At 54.2% G+C, this 19,674-nt stretch overlaps 14 protein-coding genes across 22 annotated transcripts; 8 read left to right on the top strand and 6 right to left on the bottom strand.

Moving 5' to 3' along the window:
* Positions 1 to 1,062: 1,062 nt before the first annotated feature.
* Positions 1,063 to 2,181, top strand: KVP18_002623 (uncharacterized protein; the record flags this gene model as incomplete). Its single annotated transcript, XM_067953660.1, has 1 exon — positions 1,063 to 2,181. The coding sequence occupies one exon, from the start codon at positions 1,063 to 1,065 to the stop codon at positions 2,179 to 2,181; it is 1,119 nt and encodes a 372-aa protein (XP_067808950.1).
* A 24-nt stretch (positions 2,182 to 2,205) lies between these two features.
* KVP18_002627 (uncharacterized protein) lies at positions 2,206 to 3,268 on the bottom strand (the record flags this gene model as incomplete). Of its 2 annotated transcripts, XM_067953671.1 has the most annotated exons (2): positions 2,206 to 3,237; positions 3,266 to 3,268. In XM_067953671.1, 2 exons carry the CDS (start codon positions 3,266 to 3,268, stop codon positions 2,206 to 2,208), a joined length of 1,035 nt encoding a protein of 344 aa, XP_067808960.1. The 2 variants fall into 2 exon arrangements, with proteins under 2 accessions (XP_067808960.1, XP_067808961.1); XM_067953672.1 differs by lacking the exon at positions 3,266 to 3,268 and having other exon boundaries at positions 2,206 to 3,243.
* A 264-nt stretch (positions 3,269 to 3,532) lies between these two features.
* On the top strand, positions 3,533 to 4,306 carry KVP18_002634 (uncharacterized protein; the record flags this gene model as incomplete). Its single annotated transcript, XM_067953680.1, has 1 exon — positions 3,533 to 4,306. One exon carries the CDS (start codon positions 3,533 to 3,535, stop codon positions 4,304 to 4,306), a length of 774 nt encoding a protein of 257 aa, XP_067808969.1.
* A 6-nt stretch (positions 4,307 to 4,312) lies between these two features.
* KVP18_002632 (uncharacterized protein) lies at positions 4,313 to 5,386 on the bottom strand (the record flags this gene model as incomplete). Of its 2 annotated transcripts, none has more annotated exons than XM_067953677.1 (1): positions 4,313 to 5,386. In XM_067953677.1, one exon carries the CDS (start codon positions 5,384 to 5,386, stop codon positions 4,313 to 4,315), a length of 1,074 nt encoding a protein of 357 aa, XP_067808966.1. The 2 variants fall into 2 exon arrangements, with proteins under 2 accessions (XP_067808966.1, XP_067808967.1); XM_067953678.1 differs by having other exon boundaries at positions 4,313 to 5,320.
* A 20-nt stretch (positions 5,387 to 5,406) lies between these two features.
* KVP18_002631 (uncharacterized protein) lies at positions 5,407 to 6,426 on the bottom strand (the record flags this gene model as incomplete). Its single annotated transcript, XM_067953676.1, has 1 exon — positions 5,407 to 6,426. One exon carries the CDS (start codon positions 6,424 to 6,426, stop codon positions 5,407 to 5,409), a length of 1,020 nt encoding a protein of 339 aa, XP_067808965.1.
* Positions 6,427 to 6,480: 54 nt separating this feature from the next.
* Positions 6,481 to 9,318, top strand: KVP18_002635 (uncharacterized protein; the record flags this gene model as incomplete). Its single annotated transcript, XM_067953681.1, has 1 exon — positions 6,481 to 9,318. The coding sequence occupies one exon, from the start codon at positions 6,481 to 6,483 to the stop codon at positions 9,316 to 9,318; it is 2,838 nt and encodes a 945-aa protein (XP_067808970.1).
* A 49-nt stretch (positions 9,319 to 9,367) lies between these two features.
* Positions 9,368 to 9,958, top strand: KVP18_002628 (uncharacterized protein; the record flags this gene model as incomplete). Its single annotated transcript, XM_067953673.1, has 1 exon — positions 9,368 to 9,958. The coding sequence occupies one exon, from the start codon at positions 9,368 to 9,370 to the stop codon at positions 9,956 to 9,958; it is 591 nt and encodes a 196-aa protein (XP_067808962.1).
* Positions 9,959 to 10,091: 133 nt separating this feature from the next.
* Positions 10,092 to 10,433, bottom strand: KVP18_002630 (uncharacterized protein; the record flags this gene model as incomplete). Its single annotated transcript, XM_067953675.1, has 1 exon — positions 10,092 to 10,433. One exon carries the CDS (start codon positions 10,431 to 10,433, stop codon positions 10,092 to 10,094), a length of 342 nt encoding a protein of 113 aa, XP_067808964.1.
* A 120-nt stretch (positions 10,434 to 10,553) lies between these two features.
* On the top strand, positions 10,554 to 11,378 carry KVP18_002633 (uncharacterized protein; the record flags this gene model as incomplete). Its single annotated transcript, XM_067953679.1, has 1 exon — positions 10,554 to 11,378. The coding sequence occupies one exon, from the start codon at positions 10,554 to 10,556 to the stop codon at positions 11,376 to 11,378; it is 825 nt and encodes a 274-aa protein (XP_067808968.1).
* Positions 11,379 to 11,386: 8 nt separating this feature from the next.
* Positions 11,387 to 14,136, bottom strand: KVP18_002626 (uncharacterized protein; the record flags this gene model as incomplete). Of its 3 annotated transcripts, none has more annotated exons than XM_067953668.1 (2): positions 11,387 to 13,226; positions 13,253 to 13,869. In XM_067953668.1, the coding sequence occupies 2 exons, from the start codon at positions 13,867 to 13,869 to the stop codon at positions 11,387 to 11,389; spliced, it is 2,457 nt and encodes an 818-aa protein (XP_067808957.1). The 3 variants fall into 3 exon arrangements, with proteins under 3 accessions (XP_067808957.1, XP_067808958.1, XP_067808959.1); XM_067953670.1 differs by lacking the exon at positions 11,387 to 13,226 and adding an exon at positions 14,056 to 14,136 and having other exon boundaries at positions 13,249 to 13,959; XM_067953669.1 differs by lacking the exon at positions 13,253 to 13,869 and having other exon boundaries at positions 11,387 to 13,054.
* A 16-nt stretch (positions 14,137 to 14,152) lies between these two features.
* Positions 14,153 to 14,594, top strand: KVP18_005177 (uncharacterized protein; the record flags this gene model as incomplete). Its single annotated transcript, XM_067949558.1, has 2 exons — positions 14,153 to 14,376; positions 14,405 to 14,594. 2 exons carry the CDS (start codon positions 14,153 to 14,155, stop codon positions 14,592 to 14,594), a joined length of 414 nt encoding a protein of 137 aa, XP_067808971.1.
* A 200-nt stretch (positions 14,595 to 14,794) lies between these two features.
* KVP18_002624 (uncharacterized protein) lies at positions 14,795 to 17,575 on the top strand (the record flags this gene model as incomplete). Of its 4 annotated transcripts, XM_067953662.1 has the most annotated exons (4): positions 14,795 to 15,592; positions 15,621 to 16,275; positions 16,304 to 16,582; positions 16,611 to 17,575. In XM_067953662.1, 4 exons carry the CDS (start codon positions 14,795 to 14,797, stop codon positions 17,573 to 17,575), a joined length of 2,697 nt encoding a protein of 898 aa, XP_067808952.1. The 4 variants fall into 4 exon arrangements, with proteins under 4 accessions (XP_067808952.1, XP_067808951.1, XP_067808954.1 ...); XM_067953663.1 differs by lacking the exons at positions 14,795 to 15,592; positions 15,621 to 16,275 and having other exon boundaries at positions 16,381 to 16,582; XM_067953661.1 differs by lacking the exons at positions 16,304 to 16,582; positions 16,611 to 17,575 and having other exon boundaries at positions 14,795 to 15,631.
* A 62-nt stretch (positions 17,576 to 17,637) lies between these two features.
* KVP18_002629 (uncharacterized protein) lies at positions 17,638 to 18,546 on the top strand (the record flags this gene model as incomplete). Its single annotated transcript, XM_067953674.1, has 1 exon — positions 17,638 to 18,546. The coding sequence occupies one exon, from the start codon at positions 17,638 to 17,640 to the stop codon at positions 18,544 to 18,546; it is 909 nt and encodes a 302-aa protein (XP_067808963.1).
* Positions 18,547 to 18,600: 54 nt separating this feature from the next.
* Positions 18,601 to 19,338, bottom strand: KVP18_002625 (uncharacterized protein; the record flags this gene model as incomplete). Of its 2 annotated transcripts, XM_067953666.1 has the most annotated exons (2): positions 18,601 to 18,905; positions 18,933 to 19,338. In XM_067953666.1, 2 exons carry the CDS (start codon positions 19,336 to 19,338, stop codon positions 18,601 to 18,603), a joined length of 711 nt encoding a protein of 236 aa, XP_067808956.1. The 2 variants fall into 2 exon arrangements, with proteins under 2 accessions (XP_067808956.1, XP_067808955.1); XM_067953665.1 differs by having other exon boundaries at positions 18,601 to 19,338.
* Between the last annotated feature and the right edge of the window lie 336 nt (positions 19,339 to 19,674).

Here is a 19,674-nt window from a genome sequence, read left to right as displayed (position 1 = left end):
GTAGTGGTTGTAGTGGTTGTAGTGGTTGTAGTGGTTGTAGTGGTTGTAGTGGTTGTAGTGGTTGGTGTAGTAGCGGCCGTTGTGACTGCCACCTCGGTGGAGGTTGTTGACCTGTAGTCAATGTGCCATTCCCCCTACCCGTCTAAAATGACTATTCCACAGTCAGTGTTACCGTTGGCAACAGCGTATGCCAAAGCCTCCTCACAAGTCTTGCCAACGATGATTTGGTCACACCAGTTTTCCCATGTGGGCCAATCTGAAAATAGCTCTGGCCTGCCAAGCATGTCAAATTGCTGCGCTTGGTAGCACCCAGGTTCTAATCTGTGTGAACGAAAAGGAATGGTCCCACATAGTTCTCGGTTCGAGTGTCGTGGTCGTCCCAGACATCATCTCAGGAGGGCAATCATCGACAGGGAAGGGCCTGTAGCCTTGGTAGTTCCCGGAGGGGCCGTACTGACACCCGAATGAGGTGTCAAACCAGGTTCCGTGACTGGTCTTGCACCCGCAGTCTACCGCACATCCTACGTGAGTAGTAGTCTCCCACGCGATTTGTGTCCAGTGACCGACAGGCTTATGATTCTGGGCCTGGTTGGTAAGACAGTTGTAATTCGCACGTTCAGTACTCCAAGCCTCGATCCACTTGTGAGTCGGGAAGGAGCATGCCTTACCTCCTGAACTCCAAGCAAGATTCTCACCGTGGAGGCCTCCTCCGCTGCCGAATGCGCCGCTGTCATACGTTCGAAACCCCCAAGAGGAGTGCTCAAGACCGCATGTTCCCAAGTACTCGGCCATCTTTGCCGCAATCGCCTCGTCCCAGACGAGGGGTCCTAGACCATATCTGAATTGCTCGGCCGGAGCGATCTCACTTGGCTCTTTCGGTTGTGTGAGCCCGAAGAATTAAATCTTGCTCATCATTTGTCAGAGCGCGTCCGAACACACGGCTTATCAAGAGTAGCAACAGATGCATGCTTAGCAATAATGGGGACACAATAATTCTGATGAAGCGCGCGATTATGGGCAGGCCTATTCATGTACAGTCACAAAGCACTCAAAAATACACTAATGATTCGAGCTACTCAAAGGTGCCCTGATGCATTTTCAGTGCTGGCTCACACCGTCTGGTCGGGCCGCGCTCTTTCTCCCCTAGAGCCATCGACCAGGCTGGAGGTGCTGACGCGGGCCCTAGAACCTTTGCCTGAGTTCTACCACAAGAGGTGCCTTCAGTTGGCTACGCTCACCCCTCAAACGCTGCTCGAGTTGGATCTCCTGCGGTGGGACAACTCCAGATTGAAGGCGGTGATCCAAGGGGAAGCGTTCGATACGGTGCTCGATACGGGATCCAGCGGCAACGTCATGACCCTCGGCGCCTTCAACGCGCTGCGGCCTCGACCAGATATCTGCAGCGTGCGTACTACTCGGTGCCAGCAGATCAACGGACGGTTCCTCCCTGTGGCAGGTGCGACAGTGCTCAACGTCACAATCGGAGGGATCAAGCGGGCAGTTCCCTTTCTTATTGTCGACGCCAAGCCGAAGGCCCCACCAGTGGTGCTTCTGGGGGTGTCCTTCATGGAAGCAGCGCGATGCGTGCTCGATTATCGGATGTCGCGACTAAGCTTGGAGGGTCCGGCGGGAGCGACTACTGTTCCGATGCTATTGAAGGGGAAGACGGCAGCGCGACACCTGTCGCAATACTCGTATCTCGTAAACCGGCTCGAGAGCCACGAGTCAGGGGCATCCCATGTAGCAAAAGAACTCGTGTGCCACGTGGATGTCGACGGCGCAGACGCCTCCTCAATGCCTGTCGAGATGGCAGGCTTGCTCGACACTGGGTCGGGCCGAAGTATGGTGTCTCCAGCAGTCCTTGATACGCTCGCCATATCACCAAAGGTGTTCCGGCACTGCAAGCTTTCAGTAGCCCTTACCAACGGCGATAAGGAGCCAATCAGGTCGTTCGCAGAGTTGCGAGTTCGGTTCAAAGGGTCGAACTTCCTCCTCCGCCACCCTTTTCTGGTAGTCAGATCCGTAGCGAAGCGCATGCTCGTCTTGGGGGCTGATCTACTTGGCGTGCTGCAAGCCAAACTGGATGTTGGAAAGCTTTCGCTTGTGGTCGAGGACCCTCTGGTCCCACGCAGTACAACGAACGTGACCGTGCTCTCCCATGGCAAGCCACACGAAAACTAAACTGCTACAGGCGCTCAAACGGCATTAGCACTTCACAACGGCATGCGCAGCGAACATCTCGGGGACCTTCACAGCTTTCTCATTGGCAGGGTCCTCGGTTGCTGTCAGAGCCTCGTCGATAGTTTCCAGCTGCTGCTGGCTGATGAAGTTCGGCGCTGAAGCGATTAGCCAGTCTACTGGCGTCAGCCGATCGAAGCAATCGAAGCCTTTGTGGTGGAAGAACTTCTGGTTGTTGTAGAACATGCTGGAGAAGTCAACGTCGACCTTTGTGTGAGTCTCCATGCCAAATCCCTTGGGTGGCGGAAACGCGTTGATGCTCAACAGATTAGCCATGTTGCAGTCCCGACCTCCGTTAGAGAAGTTTGCGGACAATATGACTCGTCGTCCCGACTTCTCGTGGACCATCACAGCTTGCATTTCCGCCACCCGCCTTCCCTCCTTGAAGGTGTGGAAGGAGGGCACCAGGTATCGGATCGAGGACACCTCAAAAACCAGTTCATCGAAGCTGAGTTTGATGTTGCGCGTGGCGCCTCCAGTGATGCGTAAGTAGTCTCCCATATTGGCCACTGTGATCACGGACTCCACAGCTGGCGAAAGCTCGAACTCCATGGGAATCTCGGTTAACCGACCTAAATCGGCTTGGTACAGCAGGCGAAAAAGAGGCTCATGTGACCTGTCTGCTTGAATGTCTAATGAGTAGTAGTCGGAGAAGTCCTCTAGGGATGGTTGCTTCTTAACCTCTAGCCTCATGTCCCTCGACTGCAGGAAGCGTAGCACTCGTTCGGGTGCTTGCAAGTCGTGTTTGTAATCTAAGAAGGAGACGACAGCCCCCTTCTCAGTAAGGACCGTGAAAAAACGCGAACGTCTACGCTTGCCGAGAGACAGGCTGGACTCATCGCTATCCATGCCCAGCCGTCGTGTTAAGACTCCGTTCACGTCCGCGATCAGCGTGAGGTCATCCGCCAGTTGATAACGTTTGGCCCATCCCTTAACCACGTAAGGATCGTTCACCACCGTCACGCCGATGAAGTCGACGTGCTTTCGGAGGTCAGTAGCCTGCATCTCACCGATGGTTCCTCCTCACCATGGCCTTGAAAGCCCGCAAAAAAGCGGTCGACTGGGGCTCGAAAGCGCCGGGGCACCCAAGAAGTAAGCCCCGCTGGTCCTCGAAGTACTCGCGCAGATCGACGTTTTCGCCTCTAATAAAGATGGAAGACTGCTTAGTGCTTCAAATCTCCCTTACCGAAGGTAGCTTGCTCCCGATTTGAAGTGACATCTGAATGGGGGCGGCCAGGTTAACTTACATGTGACGTAATGCGGATTTAGGTGTTTCCACGCGTCTCGCATAACAATGAGTCGAGTTCAAGAGCTACCTAGTGTCCCCAATAAGACTGTCCTCCCTGAGCGAGAGACCCCCATGACCCACTGGTGGAGATTCTATTACGCTGAGGGAGAGCAGGAACAGCGCGGATTCCTCTCTGCGACCGATCCGCAGTCTGTTGGCGTCGTGGGGTCAGTGGAGGAGTGGTGGAGAGTAGTCAACCACACGCTATTACCTGGTGACGTAGCGGACGTGAAATTGTCGCTCTTTCGGGGTCCGAGTGCACCAGTGCAGCCCCCTACAAGGGGCGTGGAAATGTTCATTCGGTCCAAGGATGGGGCGGCGCTGACTCGTACGGTGTTCCTCTCGCTTATGGTGGTGGCTGTGGGTGATGGATTTCACCTTGATCCGTTTGGATGGAGTCTAGAGGGTGTTGGAGGCCAGTACGTCGGCTGCGAGGGACAACTCTGGGTCTGGCTTCGCCCGGCTGGTGGGAATCAGCGGGATGCCTCGGCACACGTGGCTCAGCAGATTAAGGACGTCGCTGACCGCTGTTTTCAACTGAAAACGCGCAACGTACCGCTGACTGCTAGAATGATACCTGAAACGCGAACTCCGCCGTCGAGTCATATGACCTCGTATGGCAGTTCTCTGGATCGACTTCTGCCTGATGGACAGCCCACGGCTGCGAAGCCCAGCATCCCAAAACCAGTCCCCAAGCTCAACACGGCGCCCAAGCCAGTGCCGAAACCCGTAGCGGCGGTTAAGCCCCAGCCTCAGTACGAAAGTGACGATGGCTGGTAAACGTTTTTAAGCATTCCAACAGGTCTCTCGGGGCAAATCCAAGCAAATGGTCTTCAGCGCACCTTGCCAACCAGAGAGTCGCTTTCTATGAGGTTTACTGCTGTAGGGGGGACTGCTCCCTTGGGGGGACTGTGAGGCGTAGAGCGTCTCGTTGGAGGCAGGCAAGTTGACTCGACATTCGACAGGGATGGAATCATCCTCGAACAGCAGACCGTTCTTCACTGTCGACTTCAACGACACCTCGCGTGTGAGTTTGAAGACAAGTCTACCCTTAACAACGCCTTCTTCGTCCACGATATCAATGGCATGAGGGCCTGACTCAGCGAGAACGGCCTTGATGTACGCATGCGGGCCTGCAGCTATGACTTCAGAATAGGATCCCAGAGTCTCAGTGGAGCCCCGAGCATTCACTTTCAGTAACGGCACTGTAGAGAACTGCTTGAATTCGTACTTGGCCTGCGTGACCACGACACATCCCACGAAATCAGATTCAGATTCGCTCTCCTCGTAGATTTTGAAAAGAAGTGAGCCTGCATGCGCAACGTCAACCTCCACTCTCGGCCTGTCAGGAGTTACGACGGCTACGTGGCTGCCTTGTGTTGTCGCTTCGTACGGTCCGAACTTGCCTTCGGCGGCAACGAGGTGTGTAGCTCTTGAGAGCTGGTGGTTGCGGCGGTCCTCAACACTCATCGTCTGGAGAACGCTCGGCTTTGGAGTGCATGCATAGCTTCCGGAACTGTCGATTGGACAACTCTGAAGCATCTCGAAGTACTCGTTAAGACTCTTGTGATGAAGACGCGAGAGCTGAATGCTGTACCTGACTGGTCGTGTGCTGGCCCAAGTCTCACCCGTGGTGTTCCACATTGAGTACTGTTGACTGATGGCGTCTAGGCCTAAGATGTGAACGGCGACGGTGTCCTCTCGCATCGGTCGAGGGAACACAGGTTTTTCCACTTCCGGTGATGGCAGTCGCTGGGCTGCACGAGGCGACAACTGCGTCGGTCGTACGTTCATTCCGAGCTGGCGAGGCCCCGAGAGGTCTCCAAGCCCAGCACGACTTCGAAAATCGCCCTGTAGCATTTTCGGTCACGGAAAAACATTCAGAATTCGGCCAGCGCTCGGATAACTTGGTTAGCGCGGAGCCGCGCTGAAGGGTCTAGACGGAGTAGGGATTTCGCGACGGCGGAGACCTTGGGATGGAGCCGGAAGCTGTCGATGACTCGGTGAACGTCGCAGTCACGCACGTGAGCGTATAGGTAAGTATCAACAGTGGCTCGCGCGTGAGGGACTCTGCCTCCGAACAACGGATGCTCCCAGAAAGGTCCGTGACCTGAGTGCCAACTGATACAGTTCATAAAGGTCACTCCGAGGGCGAACATATCTGCTGCAGGCCCCACGCTGCGGTTTCGGAACCGTTCTGGCGCCTTGTATCCGACCGTCGAGAAGATGCTGTTCGCGGAAAGCCCTGAGGTGTCAGTCCTAGTGACGGTACCGAAATCAGCAAGTACGAACCGGCCAGTCTGACAGAGAATATTGTCAGGCTTGACGTCATTGTGGAGCCAGCGTCTGCTGTGCATGAAATCTAGTGCTTTGGAGATCTGAACCAACATCTTAGTGGCCACGCTTGGATGTAGACCTCTGTGGCTGCGTATTGAGCGATCAAAATACTCCATAAGGAAGGCTCGCCGTACCTCTCCTCGGATTCGGACCATGAGATTCTTGTAAAACTTGGGGATGTGCTCGTGTTGGCCGATGCTTTCAAAAAACTCCTCCTCAGTAGACCTCAAACCGTCGACTAGTCCACGAGATATGCAGGCCTGCTGTGGCAAGCAAACTTTAAGCGCGGCTGGCGATCCTTTCCAGGAAGTTTTAAAAACTTGTGCTGAGCAGCCCTCCCCGATCTTTTTGAACTTCATGCCTCGAATATCCTGGTTCTGCAGAGGAATCGGAATCTGGTCCTGGTACAGTGTAAGTGGAATCGGAATGCTTGGACTGGTGGTGTGTGAATGGGACGATGCGGTGGGGTGAAACGAGTGCAGCCCTACAACAGACTGAGTTGCAGCTAAAACGAGAGGTCGATTGCTCTTGTAGACATTGTTCTTGTTGACAATGTGGGCCATAGCGATGAAAAAAGCGGTTAAAAGACTCAATACAACTTCTGTTCCAAACAGTCAATGTCAGTAACCCTCTCGGACAACTCGCACCTTGACGACGTCGAGCGCCACGATACTTCTGTTGAAGTCGACCTGACTTCTGACGCCGCTTCTGAATGTCGCAACGAGGTTGGCAGGGCATGTGAGGCCAACGACCGTACAGAGACTACATCTGTAACTGAGCCGAAAACAGAGAAGCCTATTGAGACTACAGAGAAGCCTATTGACACTACTACAGAGAAGCCTATTGAGTCGTCTCCTGAGGAGACTACTACAGAGAAGCCTATTGTGTCGTCTCCTGAGGAGACGACTGCAGAGAAGCCTATTCAGACTACTACAGAGAGCCCTATTGAGAAGCATATTGAGAAGCATATTGAGAAGCATATTGAGAAGCATATTGAGAAGCCTGTTGAGAGAACTGAGAAGCCTATAGAGAGAATTGAGAAGCCTATTGAGAAGCCTATTGAGAAGCCTATTGAGAAGCCTATTGAGACAAATACAGAGAGCCCTATTGAGGCGCCTGCTGCTGTATCTTTCCAGGTTGCAGAGCGTGTTGAGGAGTCTGAGGGAAGCGTCGTGAAGGTCGCGGGTATGGCGGACAATGTGACTGAGCAGGCTATGAATGAGCCTGTTGCTTCTGCAGAAGAAGCTACCGATCGCGCTGAGGAATCAACAGAGCCTCCCACTGAGTCCGCTGAAGATCGTGAACCGTTACCTGCGAAGAAGGGTTTTCAACCGAAATTGAGCCTTACACCATGGAAGAAGTCCAAGAAACCGGAGGTGCTCTCCCCAAAAGAGACATCTGACGACGCCGCTGTCGAAAAGGAGAAGAAGAGCTTCTTGCCCTGGAAACGGCGCTCTGCGCCGAAGAAGAGCGACTCGGAGGAGCCTCTGAGTCACCGGCTCGCTGGAGCTTTCGGCCTGCCCAAGAAGGAAGAGTTGTCTAAGGCCCCAACAAAGGTGTCTGGTGAAGCCCAGACCAAGGAGAAGGAGGTGTCGGGGGCCCGTAGACGGGCGAGCTCCGGTCATGAGGTGACTCGGATGTTTCAGCGATTTGGGTCTCGCGCATTCCCGGTTCCTGATCACCCATTCAAGAAGTTCTTTGACGCTGGCTTCACTGGCGAGACTTACGCTGACTTCGACCGACCCTTGACTCGTGACGACCCAATCACCATCCTCCACTTCAATGACGTGTATAACATTGAACAGGGGGCGGACGGCGAAGGCGGCGTTTCACGATTCGTGAGCGCGTTCCGGTCGTATGCACACAAGAACCCACTCATATTGTTCAGCGGAGACCTGTTCAACCCATCCTCCATCTCGACCACCACCAAGGGCTGGCATATGATTCCGGTGTTAAAAATGCTGAAGGTGCACACGGCTTGCATGGGAAACCACGACTTTGACTTTGGAGTGGACCATTTGGAGTATCTAGCAGGGTCATCTCCTTGTCCCTGGCTACTTTCCAACGTCTTCGAGGCGGACTGTCCGTCACGTCCCCTCGCTGATGGGAAGCGGTATCGTCTGCTCCAGTGGCAAGGGTACAACGTAGGAATAATGGGCCTCGTTGAACGAGAATGGCTTGAGACCCTCGCCATGATCGACATGGATGAAGTTCGTTACGTCGATTACGTCGAGGAAGCCCGTGAGCTCGTGTCTTTTTTTAAGAGTCGAGATGTGGACTTCATAATCGCTCTGACTCACATGAGGGCCCACAATGACCAGCGGCTGGCCAATGAGGTGCCCGAGATCGATTTGCTGCTCGGAGGTCATGACCATGAGTACTTCGGCTGTTGTCAGATCGGACGCACCGTCGCATGCAAGTCCGGTACGGACTTCAGGGAGTTCACTGCGCTGGAAATCTATCCGGGCGAGAGCCTGGGTTTGGAGCAGGTGGATGAGGCACCAAACGCCAGTTTAACACCACTGACGACTGCGCAGCGCACTCACGCGGCGCGCGGTCACCGCATAGCGATCGACGCATTCGGTGGCTCCACCCTCTTCTGGAAACTGGTTGAGGTAACTTCCCAAAACTTCCACACCAATCGTCATGTGGACAAAGTCATCCACAAGTACGTCGAGGAGCTTGCTAGGCAGACCACGCAGATACTGGGATACACCTCTTGCGAGCTCGAAGCTCGTTTCGCAATCGTGAGGACGCAGGAGACGAATACGGGAAACTGGCTATCTGACCTGATGAGGCAAGGCACCAAGGCCGACATAGCGATGCTCAACTCCGGAACTCTGCGGGCAGACAGGCTATTCGAGTCGGGCCCTTTCACAGTTGGGGACCTCGTCAGCCTCCTTCCGATGCCAGACCCGCTAGTCGTGCTGGAGCTGTCCGGCCTTTCGGTGCGCCAGGCGTTAGAGAACAGCGTCTGTATGTGGCCTGCCCGAGAAGGGCGGTTTCTGCAGCTGGCGGGCGTGAAGTTCGAGTTCGACCCAGAGCAGCCCTCTGGAAGTCGTGTGCTATCAGTGAAGGTCCAGTCATGGAAATCCGATACTTGGGACCCGCTGGTCAACGACAAAACCTATCGCGTAGTCACGAAAGATTACCTTGCCAGCGGCAAGGACGGGTTCGAATGTTTCCTCGAAGGCACGGTCGCGCTCGATTCCGAATCTACTCCCAATCTTCACACTCTAATCCAGAACTGCTTCACCCTGCAGCTATTTGCCAACGAAGTAAAGGCTCCTGGGACTCGTATGGCCCAAGCGTTAGTCAAGAAGATGACTATCGTGGGTGACAGCCCCTCGAAGCTGCAATGTGCTCACAGTATGCTGAAGACCCAGAATAGTGGGCACTTCAAGGTCTACGCCAAGGTTGAAGGCCGCACAGTTAATGTACGAACTGATTCATGACCATGACTCTTGTCATGTATGGAAAAACAATTAAGTGACAGAATTCACTATGGACACTGTCGAGAAGGCTGACGGGAGGCATGCGTATGTTGCCGAGGCCAGCGCGTCGTGTTGGGCGTCGGTACAAGAGGCTTTCGACACACTGCAGAACGCAGTAGAAAGGCACAGTGAAGGCCTCTGTTTGGAGCTGGAGGAAGCAGTTCACCTCGCAGACGAAGGCCTCACGGCCGAACGCCGTCGACGGAGCATGGCGATGCCGGAGGAACCGCAGTGGCCTCACGAGCTGTCGCACCTTGACATTGAAATGGACGAGCTGAGACAAGAGAAGTTGCAGCTGGAGGCTCATCTGGAGCAACTCAAAAAGAGTCATCTGGCTGCAATTGCCGAGCAACTAGAAGAGCTGGTGACGACCAAAGACAAACTGCAGTTGATGAGGGGTTTCAGTGGACTGAAGTGGGTGGAAGGGCCCATGGATGGCGGTTTACACACACTCAAACTAGTCAAGGTTCGAGAAAGTGGCCCTCAGGTGCTTACGGTCTTGCTCACGGAGGCCGAATGGAACGGAGAGCAGGAGAACGTTGACCCAGACGCCCAGCGCAGGGGGGCTGCCCGTTGTGACAGCCTATGGGCTTTCATGTAACTGCGCAGATCTCTCGACTACATTCGCAATCTTCCTGCCCAGTGACGGATCGTGAGCGTCGACACTAGCCACGAAGGGGTTCAGCAGGAAGTCGGTATACGCTTTAAAGACGTCGAGCAAGATCTGTGTGACGTCAATGGTGCAAACTCACTCCGAAGAGTTCCTTATTGTGGCTGTGAGCGGGTCCCTCATGCGGCGGGCATAGCGCCAGCACCTTCACCCGTGATGCGGTCACGATGGCGAAGACCTCGCCGACGCGAGCGCCTTCCAAAGGGATTAGGGGCCTGCCTAGCGGTAACAGACGCAGAGGCTTCCGAGTTTCGGCACGGACCATTCGTTCTGCAAGGTCAATAGATGAGTAGAAAGTCATTTCAATCCACTCCAGGATTTGCTCATCCCTCTCCAGTGAGTGCAAGTTGAGCAGCTGGTTGCGAGCGCCAACAAGTGCCAGGGCTTGCACGGTCATTTCCTCCATTTCGGGATCTCGCCTCGGCCCCCTGTCACCATGAGAGTGAAGGAGCGTACCTGGATTGATCTGGTGGCGTTTCGGTTGGCGGATGTGTAACACACGTCATTTTATATATGTTGTGATTCAATGTCGACCACGGAGGAGGTGTCTATGGGCAGTGCCGAGCTCTTCAAAGGCGGAGATGAAGTGCAACAGATACTAGTGGGAGTTGTGATTCTGCTCATCACAACGCTAGTCGTCGGTTGCTTTTGCTTCTACTTCACAACTTCGAGACTCACCAACAAGAGCAGCCTATCTCATAGAATCAAAGCCAGGATGAAGGGGACTGAGGAGGCCACGCATGACGAGTCGGATTTCGGCGACTGGAAGACCATGAGGATGCACACACCCCGTGGGCGACCCCAAACTAGTCGCTCACTCCCACCAACACCTAGTCAGCCTGTGGAAATCCCTCCCTTGGACATGAGCATCATAATCCACGAGGATCTTGTGAATGACAAGCCAGCAGTACAGGCCCAATCTGAACGCCAGCGCTCTCGCCACTCAGAGCCGCCCACCTCCCGTGACGCCTTCGAAAGCACTATGCTCCAAGCCCCCCAACAGCCTGTCCTCGTGGGTATTTCGACACGAGAGCGCCCAAATCGCGAGCGCAGGAAGCGGAGAAAGCGCAAGAAAAACATCACACCACCATTTCTCCGTGATTCCGGCGATCTGGATCTCGAACGAGGAAGTTCCATCGAGATCTACGACGAGGTTCCAGAGAAACCTGAGAGGAAGGTAAAGCGAGTTGGATTTCAAGATGAACCTGGACCTCGACGCGCTAACCTCGCCCCCCCTTCTGGACTTCGTGTATCCGGAGATATACATTTGCAACACACGGCGTCATCAGAATTCGCTGAAGACCGCAAAGTTCAAAGAAAGCGTTTGCAGTCGCTTACACAAGACCTCTAGCTGCCTGATCACGGCGTCGGCGTAACCAGGAACACAGACAGCTCCACGGCCAGGCGCTTGCAGAGGAGAACGTCATAAGACTTCAGTGCAACTTTCACAAAGCTCTTTGACAAGTCGATACACATGATAACCTCATGACCCAGAACCTTCCCAGACCACCACGACAGTTTCTGTGAAGGCACGAGGTCGAACCCGAACTTCGTCAAGAGCGAGTGCGTTTCCTTGGGTAGGCGCGGATGGCCTGCGAACATCTCCTGGTGCGGCAGTGCCGTCCATGCGGCTTGTAGCCCTTTCCGTGGCACTGAGTGCTGCTCGACGAGCGTCAACGCGCACACAGGCAGCAGGACCTCCGCAGTAAACGAGGACGTGTCCGCTTTCGCTGTGAACTGCAGACGAGGCACCGAGAAGTTATCCAGACTGGTAAGGTTGAATTGGAATGAAAGCGTCGTCTGGACCCCAGGCCTCAAGTCTATCGGCGCTTTCAGGTCCGGCCGTGTGTGATGGGATATGTTGGTCAACAGATTCATATCCGTGAGGGCGAACACTGTGGATCTGGAGGTGGGTACGAGTCGGTGGTCTGCCTTTCGCAACGCCTTTTGACCGGTGACATTCCGCAAGGATATGGTCAGCGGCTTACATGAGACGGCCTCGACTACGATCGCCGCGTTGACGAACAGAGGTCCCTTACCATGTAGCACAGCTCGCAACCAAAGCCCCTTCGTGTCGGAAAGACCCAACACAGGCCAGTCAATAGAGTCGCTGTGTACGGGTAGCTGCCTGATCACGACGTCGTCACGAGTGGTGTCCAACCCCTTTAAGGACTCCAGAGTCCGACCTGCTGCAGGCTTTCTTCGTTCTGGGAGCGAAATGACTCGTTTGTCCTTCGAGAATTTAAAGGGGGTTTCGTCAGACGCGTTAACCTCCCTCAGAAGACCCAGAGCCTCCGAAGCCCTTTGCTGGAGGTTTGAGTCTGTAGCGTCCTCCAAACACTGCAACAGGCCGCAGACGTCATCTCGGCAGTGACCTCGCAGTGCGATTTTTGTGAGGGCTGTGACAATGATGCGGGTGCATGCCAGGCCGTGGTGAGCATGAGTGTACCGGATCAGTAGGCTGACGATCCTATCCGGCGATACAGTGCTTTGGCCGCTGAATTCTCCGAGAATAAAGGCTGACATACGTACCACCAACACCGGACACCTAGGGGTATTGAGAGAGCGCATAGCCTTCTCCACGGCATAGTTTCTGATCGAAGCCAGGTCTTTCCGTTCTCCTTCGAATCCGGTCAGTAGCTGCACTAAACGCATCCAAGCTTCATCCGACGCCTGGTCTCCCAAACTGAAGCAAACCCTGAAGACGCAGTCCACGTACTCCTCAAGCCCCGAGGCGTGCGTTTCCACGAGCGCCATGACCTTAACGGCGGTCTGGAATGGATGTGGGCATGGCCCCTCCAGAAGCTTTATCAGCGCCTCGACTAGAGTCCGCCAGGTATCCTCATCGCTAAGTGTCACCAGCAGTGCCACGGCGTGCAACTGCAGCAGGGGGTCTCGCTCATGCGCCAGGCGAATCAACGGGTCAAGGTGAAGCTTGAGACCTCGGACGATCTCACGGTTGAACTCCACCTGTCTCATCGTTACCAGACTTGTAGTTCGGACATTTTGATTCTTGGAACCCATCATCTGGATCAGCACGTCTGTTGATTGCTTCCGGTAGCTGCTTGGCAGACGGGTCTGATAGTGCAGCACTAACAATACCACCTCCAAGTAGACGATACAATCTACGAGACCGTAGCGCCCTGCCCTCGCGAGGTCTAGTACCGACGTTACCACACGCCCTATGTTATCAAGGTGACTGTGTGTGAAACACCACCAGTTCACCTTCGAGATAGGTTCCGGGGAAACAACCGCAGAAGCCGTAGCAGCTTTGCATGTAACCACGGGCAGAGAACACCTCTGTAGGTTGCCGACTTCGCCACTCGTGACTCAGAGAAGAGGAGGAGCACATTTATTACGGGTGGGATGACCCCCTCCCAGCCCTTTGAGGAAGCCTGAATAGCTCCGTTCAGCAGGCTGCACACAGCTAGCAACGCTCCAACGTCATGCTCCGCCGTGAAGCAGTGGGCCAGACGAGGGGCCCACTGCGAAGGCGGAAGCAGTGAGGGGTCATCTCTGACGCACACAAGCATACAGGCGTAAGCTCTCTTCCTAACATGCGGAGGGAAGTTGCTGGAGGGGTTGGCGATTGAACTGACTTCTGCCCAAAACGCCACTGCAGTATTGGGGACCATGCTCAGGTACTGCAGGCTTGCAAGAACGAACGCGACCTCTGTTGAAGCCAAGTCTGATCTCAGCACGGCTTCCACCCTGGTGGCTGCGCTGGGGCACGTCATCATTACCGACGCTCCAAAGTAGCCTGCAGCCTTCCAGTTTTGGTTGGACGATCCCATTGCGGAAACCACGGCTGGATGAGCGAAATCTACCTTGTACCCCAACATGGAGAAGTACGACAACACAAGCAGGTCGTTGGGCTCGATCCTGGAGGTGGGCTTCGCACGTAGGCGGCTGATTTCAGCGGTCACTACACTCTAAAGACGAATTGAAAAATGGAATAGGTATTACTTTAAATCTTATGTAATAAAGGAGAATATAGTCAGATTATAGTCAGCTCCTAGTGCACTTACAGACTCCGCGTCCCTGGAAACGGCCTCCCTCAACGCATCCGCCACTCGACCTAAAGTACCCAGCTTTCGCGCACTGCGCATAAATTGGAAATAGTCAATGGATGAGATCAAACCGCAGCCGAACGACGACACCTCAGAGAAGAAGTTCTCCACGTTCGAGTGTCGAGTATGCCTCGAGCCAGCAGTCTGGCCGGTTGTAACGGCCTGCGGCCACCTATATTGCTGGCAGTGCCTCAGCACGTGGTTGATAAAGGGTCAGAAGGAGTGTCCTGTCTGCAAGAGTGGATGCACAGAGGAAACGATCACACCAATATATTCGGGGTAAGTGCCTACATGACGCCGCATCCAGTGAAGAACAGCCAACAGACCACCCCAAGAACCAGCCACGTCCGCGAGGGCGTAGAGAGGATGCTCCGGCACGCTCAACGGCTGGCGAGTGGCACTCCAGCTTCCACTTGGGATCTGCCTTCGGGTTCGTTCCCTTTCTCGGTTTCACCTACGTGAGTGTAGCAGTTGCCGTTCAAGCAGCGATTCGGTAACGGAGATGAACAACGCGAGCCGCTGACACCACAGGAGGTTCGGCGACAGAATTTGTTCCGATTTTTCCTCGCTCTCGCGATTTTCATTCTGTTTTCAACGATAAATTTTTAAAAGTAAAGAAAATTTCTTTAATATCCGCATTCATCTTCGTTTGCTTGGGGCTTCTTTCTATTCAGGAAAAAAGGAAATAATTCGGCATATGGACCGTCCCTTCGCACCGCGAAGACCCTCCCACAAAGATGTCGACTTCACGGTGCCCACGCTGGAGCAGCAGCTCAAGCGGGTCACCGACGGGCCTACCGCTGAGAAAGTTGAAGCGCCGGTCAACCCCTACATTGAGGCGCTCATACCAGGGCTGGAAGAAGCACCTCCGGGAGACGCGGTGTCCCCAGATCTAGCTAACGTCTCCAAGGCCATCCGCGACCTAATCGGGGATGTGGATGTTAAGACGGCCGTGAGTTATGCGAAGGAGGGGGGGTATTTATTGAAGCACTGTCGAAATCGGCTGAAGAAGCCGCACGACCGTCTTTTCTGGGTGGATATGGAGGTGCTCGCCATCCGCTGGACCTCTCCCCAAAAAAGGAAGAAGGCTAGCGAAACCATTATCTACCTCACTGATGTGGACCTCATCCTTCCGGGAGAGGATAGCGACTACTTCAAGAAGCGCAAGAAAGAGGAGAGGGCCTTGGGAATTGAATTAGTCGCCCACACCAATAAGCTTCGCGTTGTCTGTAAGAATTACCCTGAATGGCGTATGTGGCTTCGAGGCTTGTTGTACGCCCACCAGAAAGCACTTACCAAGCGAAAGAGGACCTCAAGTTTAACCAATGAATACATCCGAAAGATATGGCTCACTGCTGACCAGGACAATAGCGGATCCATCCAGTTCAATGAGTTGATCGATTTACTACAGCAGCTCCACGTCCAGATGGACTTGAGATACGCGGAGAAGCTCTTTTGTCACTACGATGAAGACGGGTCTCACGTTCTGGAATATGTAGGGCCGGGTTCTCTTGATCACACAGGACGAATTTAAACAGTTGCTGCATCGGTTGCTGACCCATGAGGACATTCTAGTGTACTTCGACATGTTCAAACACTCTGCCCAACGAGTTATGACCGCAGAGAACTACCAACAATTTTTGTTGGAGGTGCAGAAGACGCCGCCATCGTCCATTCCAGACGCGATGAAGCACTTAAACGGTATGGGAGACCCCTTCAGAAAGAACAAGAACCTCACTGATTGGGGATTCTCCCTGCTGCTGACCTCTGAAGCCAACTCAATCATCCACCCCAACAAGCAGTTCGTGTATCAGGAAATGAATCGCCCGTTGCACGAGTATTGGGTTGCCTCGTCACACAATACGTACCTGACAGGTGATCAAGTCAGCAGCAAAAGCTCAGTCGGTCAGTACATTGACGTGCTGCTGAAAGGCTGTCGTTGCGTGGAACTTGACTGCTGGGACGGCCCTTACGGAGAGCCCATCATCTACCACGGCCACACCCTGACAAAGAAGATTTCGTTTTCAGCCGTTCTACAGGCATGCAAAGACTACGGGTTCAAGAAAAGCAGTTACCCTATAATTCTATCTCTTGAAATGCATTGCTCGGCCCGTCAGAAGGCAAGGGTGGGGCAGCTTCTCGTCGAGATTCTGGGTCACCAGATCTACACGCCTGACCGTGAGCCCCGGTTGCCTCAACAATGCAGCCTCCCAACCCTTGGCCAGTCCGGAGAGCCTGCAGAACAAATTCATTGTGAAAGGACGCGTCCCTGACGACCAGGGCATGGAGATCGAAGAGGGAGACGAGGAGGAGCTACTTCTGTTAGAGAGAGAGATGAAACTGAATTTAATGGCTGAGTACCCAGACGAGTTCTGCTTAGACTTTCCCTTCGACATTCCAGATCCGCACGCTCCCAAAAGGAAGGATAAGTCCCAACAGAAGCCGAAAAAAACCACAGAAGGCACAAAGAGTGTGCTGAAGAAGAGTGAGACCACGAATGACTTTTCACACAGACGGACTCATCAGCGAGGAGCTCAGAAACTATTACTGCACCATATCGCTTGCGGGGAAGGCTTTAACGTCGTTCGACGATCCTACACGTCTCTCGAGCCACATCTGCTCTATGTCCGAATCGAAGTTCCGGAGAATGAGCAGCAAAAACGAGTATCAAGTCGCTCAGCTGCATCTGGAGCACTTGACGCGGGTGTTTCCCTCTGGAACGCGATTGTCTTCATCCAATTTCAATCCTATTTCTGTGTGGAATCTCGGCTCACAAATCGTGGCGCTGAACTACCAAGTGATGGGTCTGGCGACTCTCCTCAACATGGGGCGGTTCGTTCAGAACGGGAACTGCGGCTACGTTCTCAAGCCCAACTGTCTGCGAAACCCTGCTATACCCTTCACCCCCTCGAAACTCAACCCCTTCGCTTTACGCGAGGCTGGCGAGATCTCCATCAAACTGCGCATTCGCGTGCTGGCCGCCCAGCAACTCCCGCGTCCGGCAAGTGAGCTAAAGAAAACGGTTGCCCTTCGAAAACGTGATGCCGTAAGCCCCTACGTCGTCGTCACTCTGCAGGGGGTCGCCCCCGACTGCAAGACTTTCAGAACGCACTACGTTCAGAACAACGGTCTGAATCCGCGGTGGCAGGGTCAAATGTTCTCGGTGGGAGTCAGTGTGCCCTCATTGGCCATAATGGTTTTCGAGGTACGGCACTACGACTCCGTACGCTCAGAATTCTTGGCTGCAGCAGCTTTTCCGGTGTCGGTGTTGAGGCCTGGGCTTCGGTGGGTTCCGCTGGTAGATGCGAAGTTCCGACACGTTCCCTGGTCTGGCATTCTCGTCATGGTTGAGCAAGAACAGTTGCGATTGCCCCAGGCAGACGTCCCGGGAGGTCCTCCGACCGAAAAGGAGGCTTCCGTGGACGAAGAGGATGATTTCGATCTAAGTGCTGCATTGAGTGCAACAGAAGAGACGTGAGGGTTTTAATGTCGGGTTCCCCGCGCGGAATGATTCATGTTGAGTCAAATAACACTTTTCAGATGACGAATTTTGAGCAGCGTGTCCTTGAAACCCGGCTGATCTCGAGCACGGTCGTGGAGAGCGTACCTCTCGCTGACCCAACGCAATACGAACTGGCCGCACCAACGGTGACGCAACTTCCTTCTGATTACGTCCTCGCGGACCGACGACCATCTGCGTCGGTCCAAACCTTTTCGTATCCGTCGAACCTTGGCGCTGCAAATTCGAACGTCCCATATGGCAGTGACGTGCTGTACGCCCCCTCCACCACGCAGTCCGGCCAGCAATCGCAACCTGCGACCTACACTCAACCTACGACCCACACTCAGTACTCGGGCGCCCTCAGCCCTCCGGGGATGCCGCACTCCCAACCTAGGACCTACACTCAGTACTCCGGCCCTCTGGATGCTCCAATCGTCCCTCCCCAATCCCAACCTACGACATACACCCAGTCCCAACCAACGACATACACCCAGCCCCAACCTACGACGTACACCCAGCCCCAACCTACGACGTACAACCAGTCTCCACCTACGGCATACACCCAGTACTCCGCCCCTCTGGCGACTCCTGCCGTCTCTCCGTTCGCCCCACCTCATGCCACCTACACTACGATCCCCCGGCAAGATTCGTTTAGCGACAACAAGTATCGTCCTCGAGAGGCCGAGTACCTGTCAAGACAGAAGGCCACAATCCAAGGAGTGATCTACGACCCCCACACGGTGCCTTGCTTCACACGCGACGTCGTCTTCACTAACAAGGCGCAGATTGAGAAGAGTGCGGTAACGCATATGGAACGTGGCGCCTCGAGCGAGACCCCCGAACACAGCCTTCTCTCATACGACCACCATGAGAAGGAGAACCTGCAAGGAGCCTTCACTGGTAGCAAGAGTGCACAAAGGAAACGAAAGGGGTGCTGTGGTTGCTAATATTAGTACAGGCATCTTTCAAACAGAGTCCTCTGCATTTAAATCAGGTATCCATCACAGCACTCGAAGTGCTTCCTGAATAGAGCAGCGCATGAACTCTATCTTCCCATCGGGCCTCGCGATGATCATCAGATTCTTTTGCTCCTTCATCGGCTTCTTTTTTTTGGGTGCATGCCAATCGTGACAGAAGGTGCAGTTCTTCCCGTTGAGACAACCTTTAGTGTGGTAGAACGCACACGGTCGGCACCCGTGCGGGTGCTCCTTCGCGCCTACAGACGACAGCTCCTTGACTCGAACTTCTTTAGTGGTCGAGGTGTTGGGTTGCAGGTCGCACCAGAGCATTCCTTCTGATGTCTCGTCTGTTATGAGAACAACCGAACACTTACTTTCAAGAAATGAAGGCGTCTTTGGGTTTGACGGCGTCATGGGTTCCGGAGCCAAGTCCCTAGTGAGCATATCTATGGTCTCAAAGGGCATGGGCATCAGATTGATTTCACATGTGGGCGATGCTGCGAACGTTGTGGACCCTGGTGAGGAGTCCATGCGATCTGCCGACTGCAGGGGGAAAACGAGCTTACGTTGCTCGTGCTGGAGCTGTTTCTGCAGCAGCGTCGCATACGCGTCATCGCAGTCGAAGATACCCGAGGTGGGATTAGTCCATGGAGGCGATGACGGAACGCCATCAAGGCCTGGCCTGGTAAGCTCCTCCATTAACTTATCTAGGGAAGGGACAACGAAGGTCTCAGCACTCGACTTTCGTGACTCTTCTAGGGGCTCATCGATACCGCCCATTGAGAATGCCTCATTTTCGCTCAGATTCAGTGGCCTATGTGGGGCCGTTATAATATTGAACACGCTACAAGTACGTAATGGGACCTGCCATCCACTCGGCGAACTCGCGCTCGTTTATCGCTGACTTCTGATGATCGTCGATGGCGTTATAGATGATCGCCAGGTCAGCAATGTCGAAATGAAGTGAGCCCTGCGTGAAGTCGCTGCACATTCGATTGAACTCTTCGAACTGCATGCCGTGGGCAGGGTCTGTGATGGCGTATTTCCTGTACACTTCCGCAGCATTTCCTCGGAAGTGGGACGCGAGAGTCTTGCGCACTCTCTCCAGTCGCAATG

Source organism: the organism of the source record quoted next, assembly GCF_019968955.1.
Source record: "MAG: Porospora cf. gigantea A chromosome Unknown PgA_NODE_395_length_19674_cov_335.749, whole genome shotgun sequence".
Lineage (NCBI taxonomy): Eukaryota > Apicomplexa > Conoidasida > Eugregarinorida > Porosporidae > Porospora > Porospora cf. gigantea A.
Note: the sequence above shows the minus strand (reverse complement) of the source record. Positions and strands in the feature narration are given on the sequence as shown.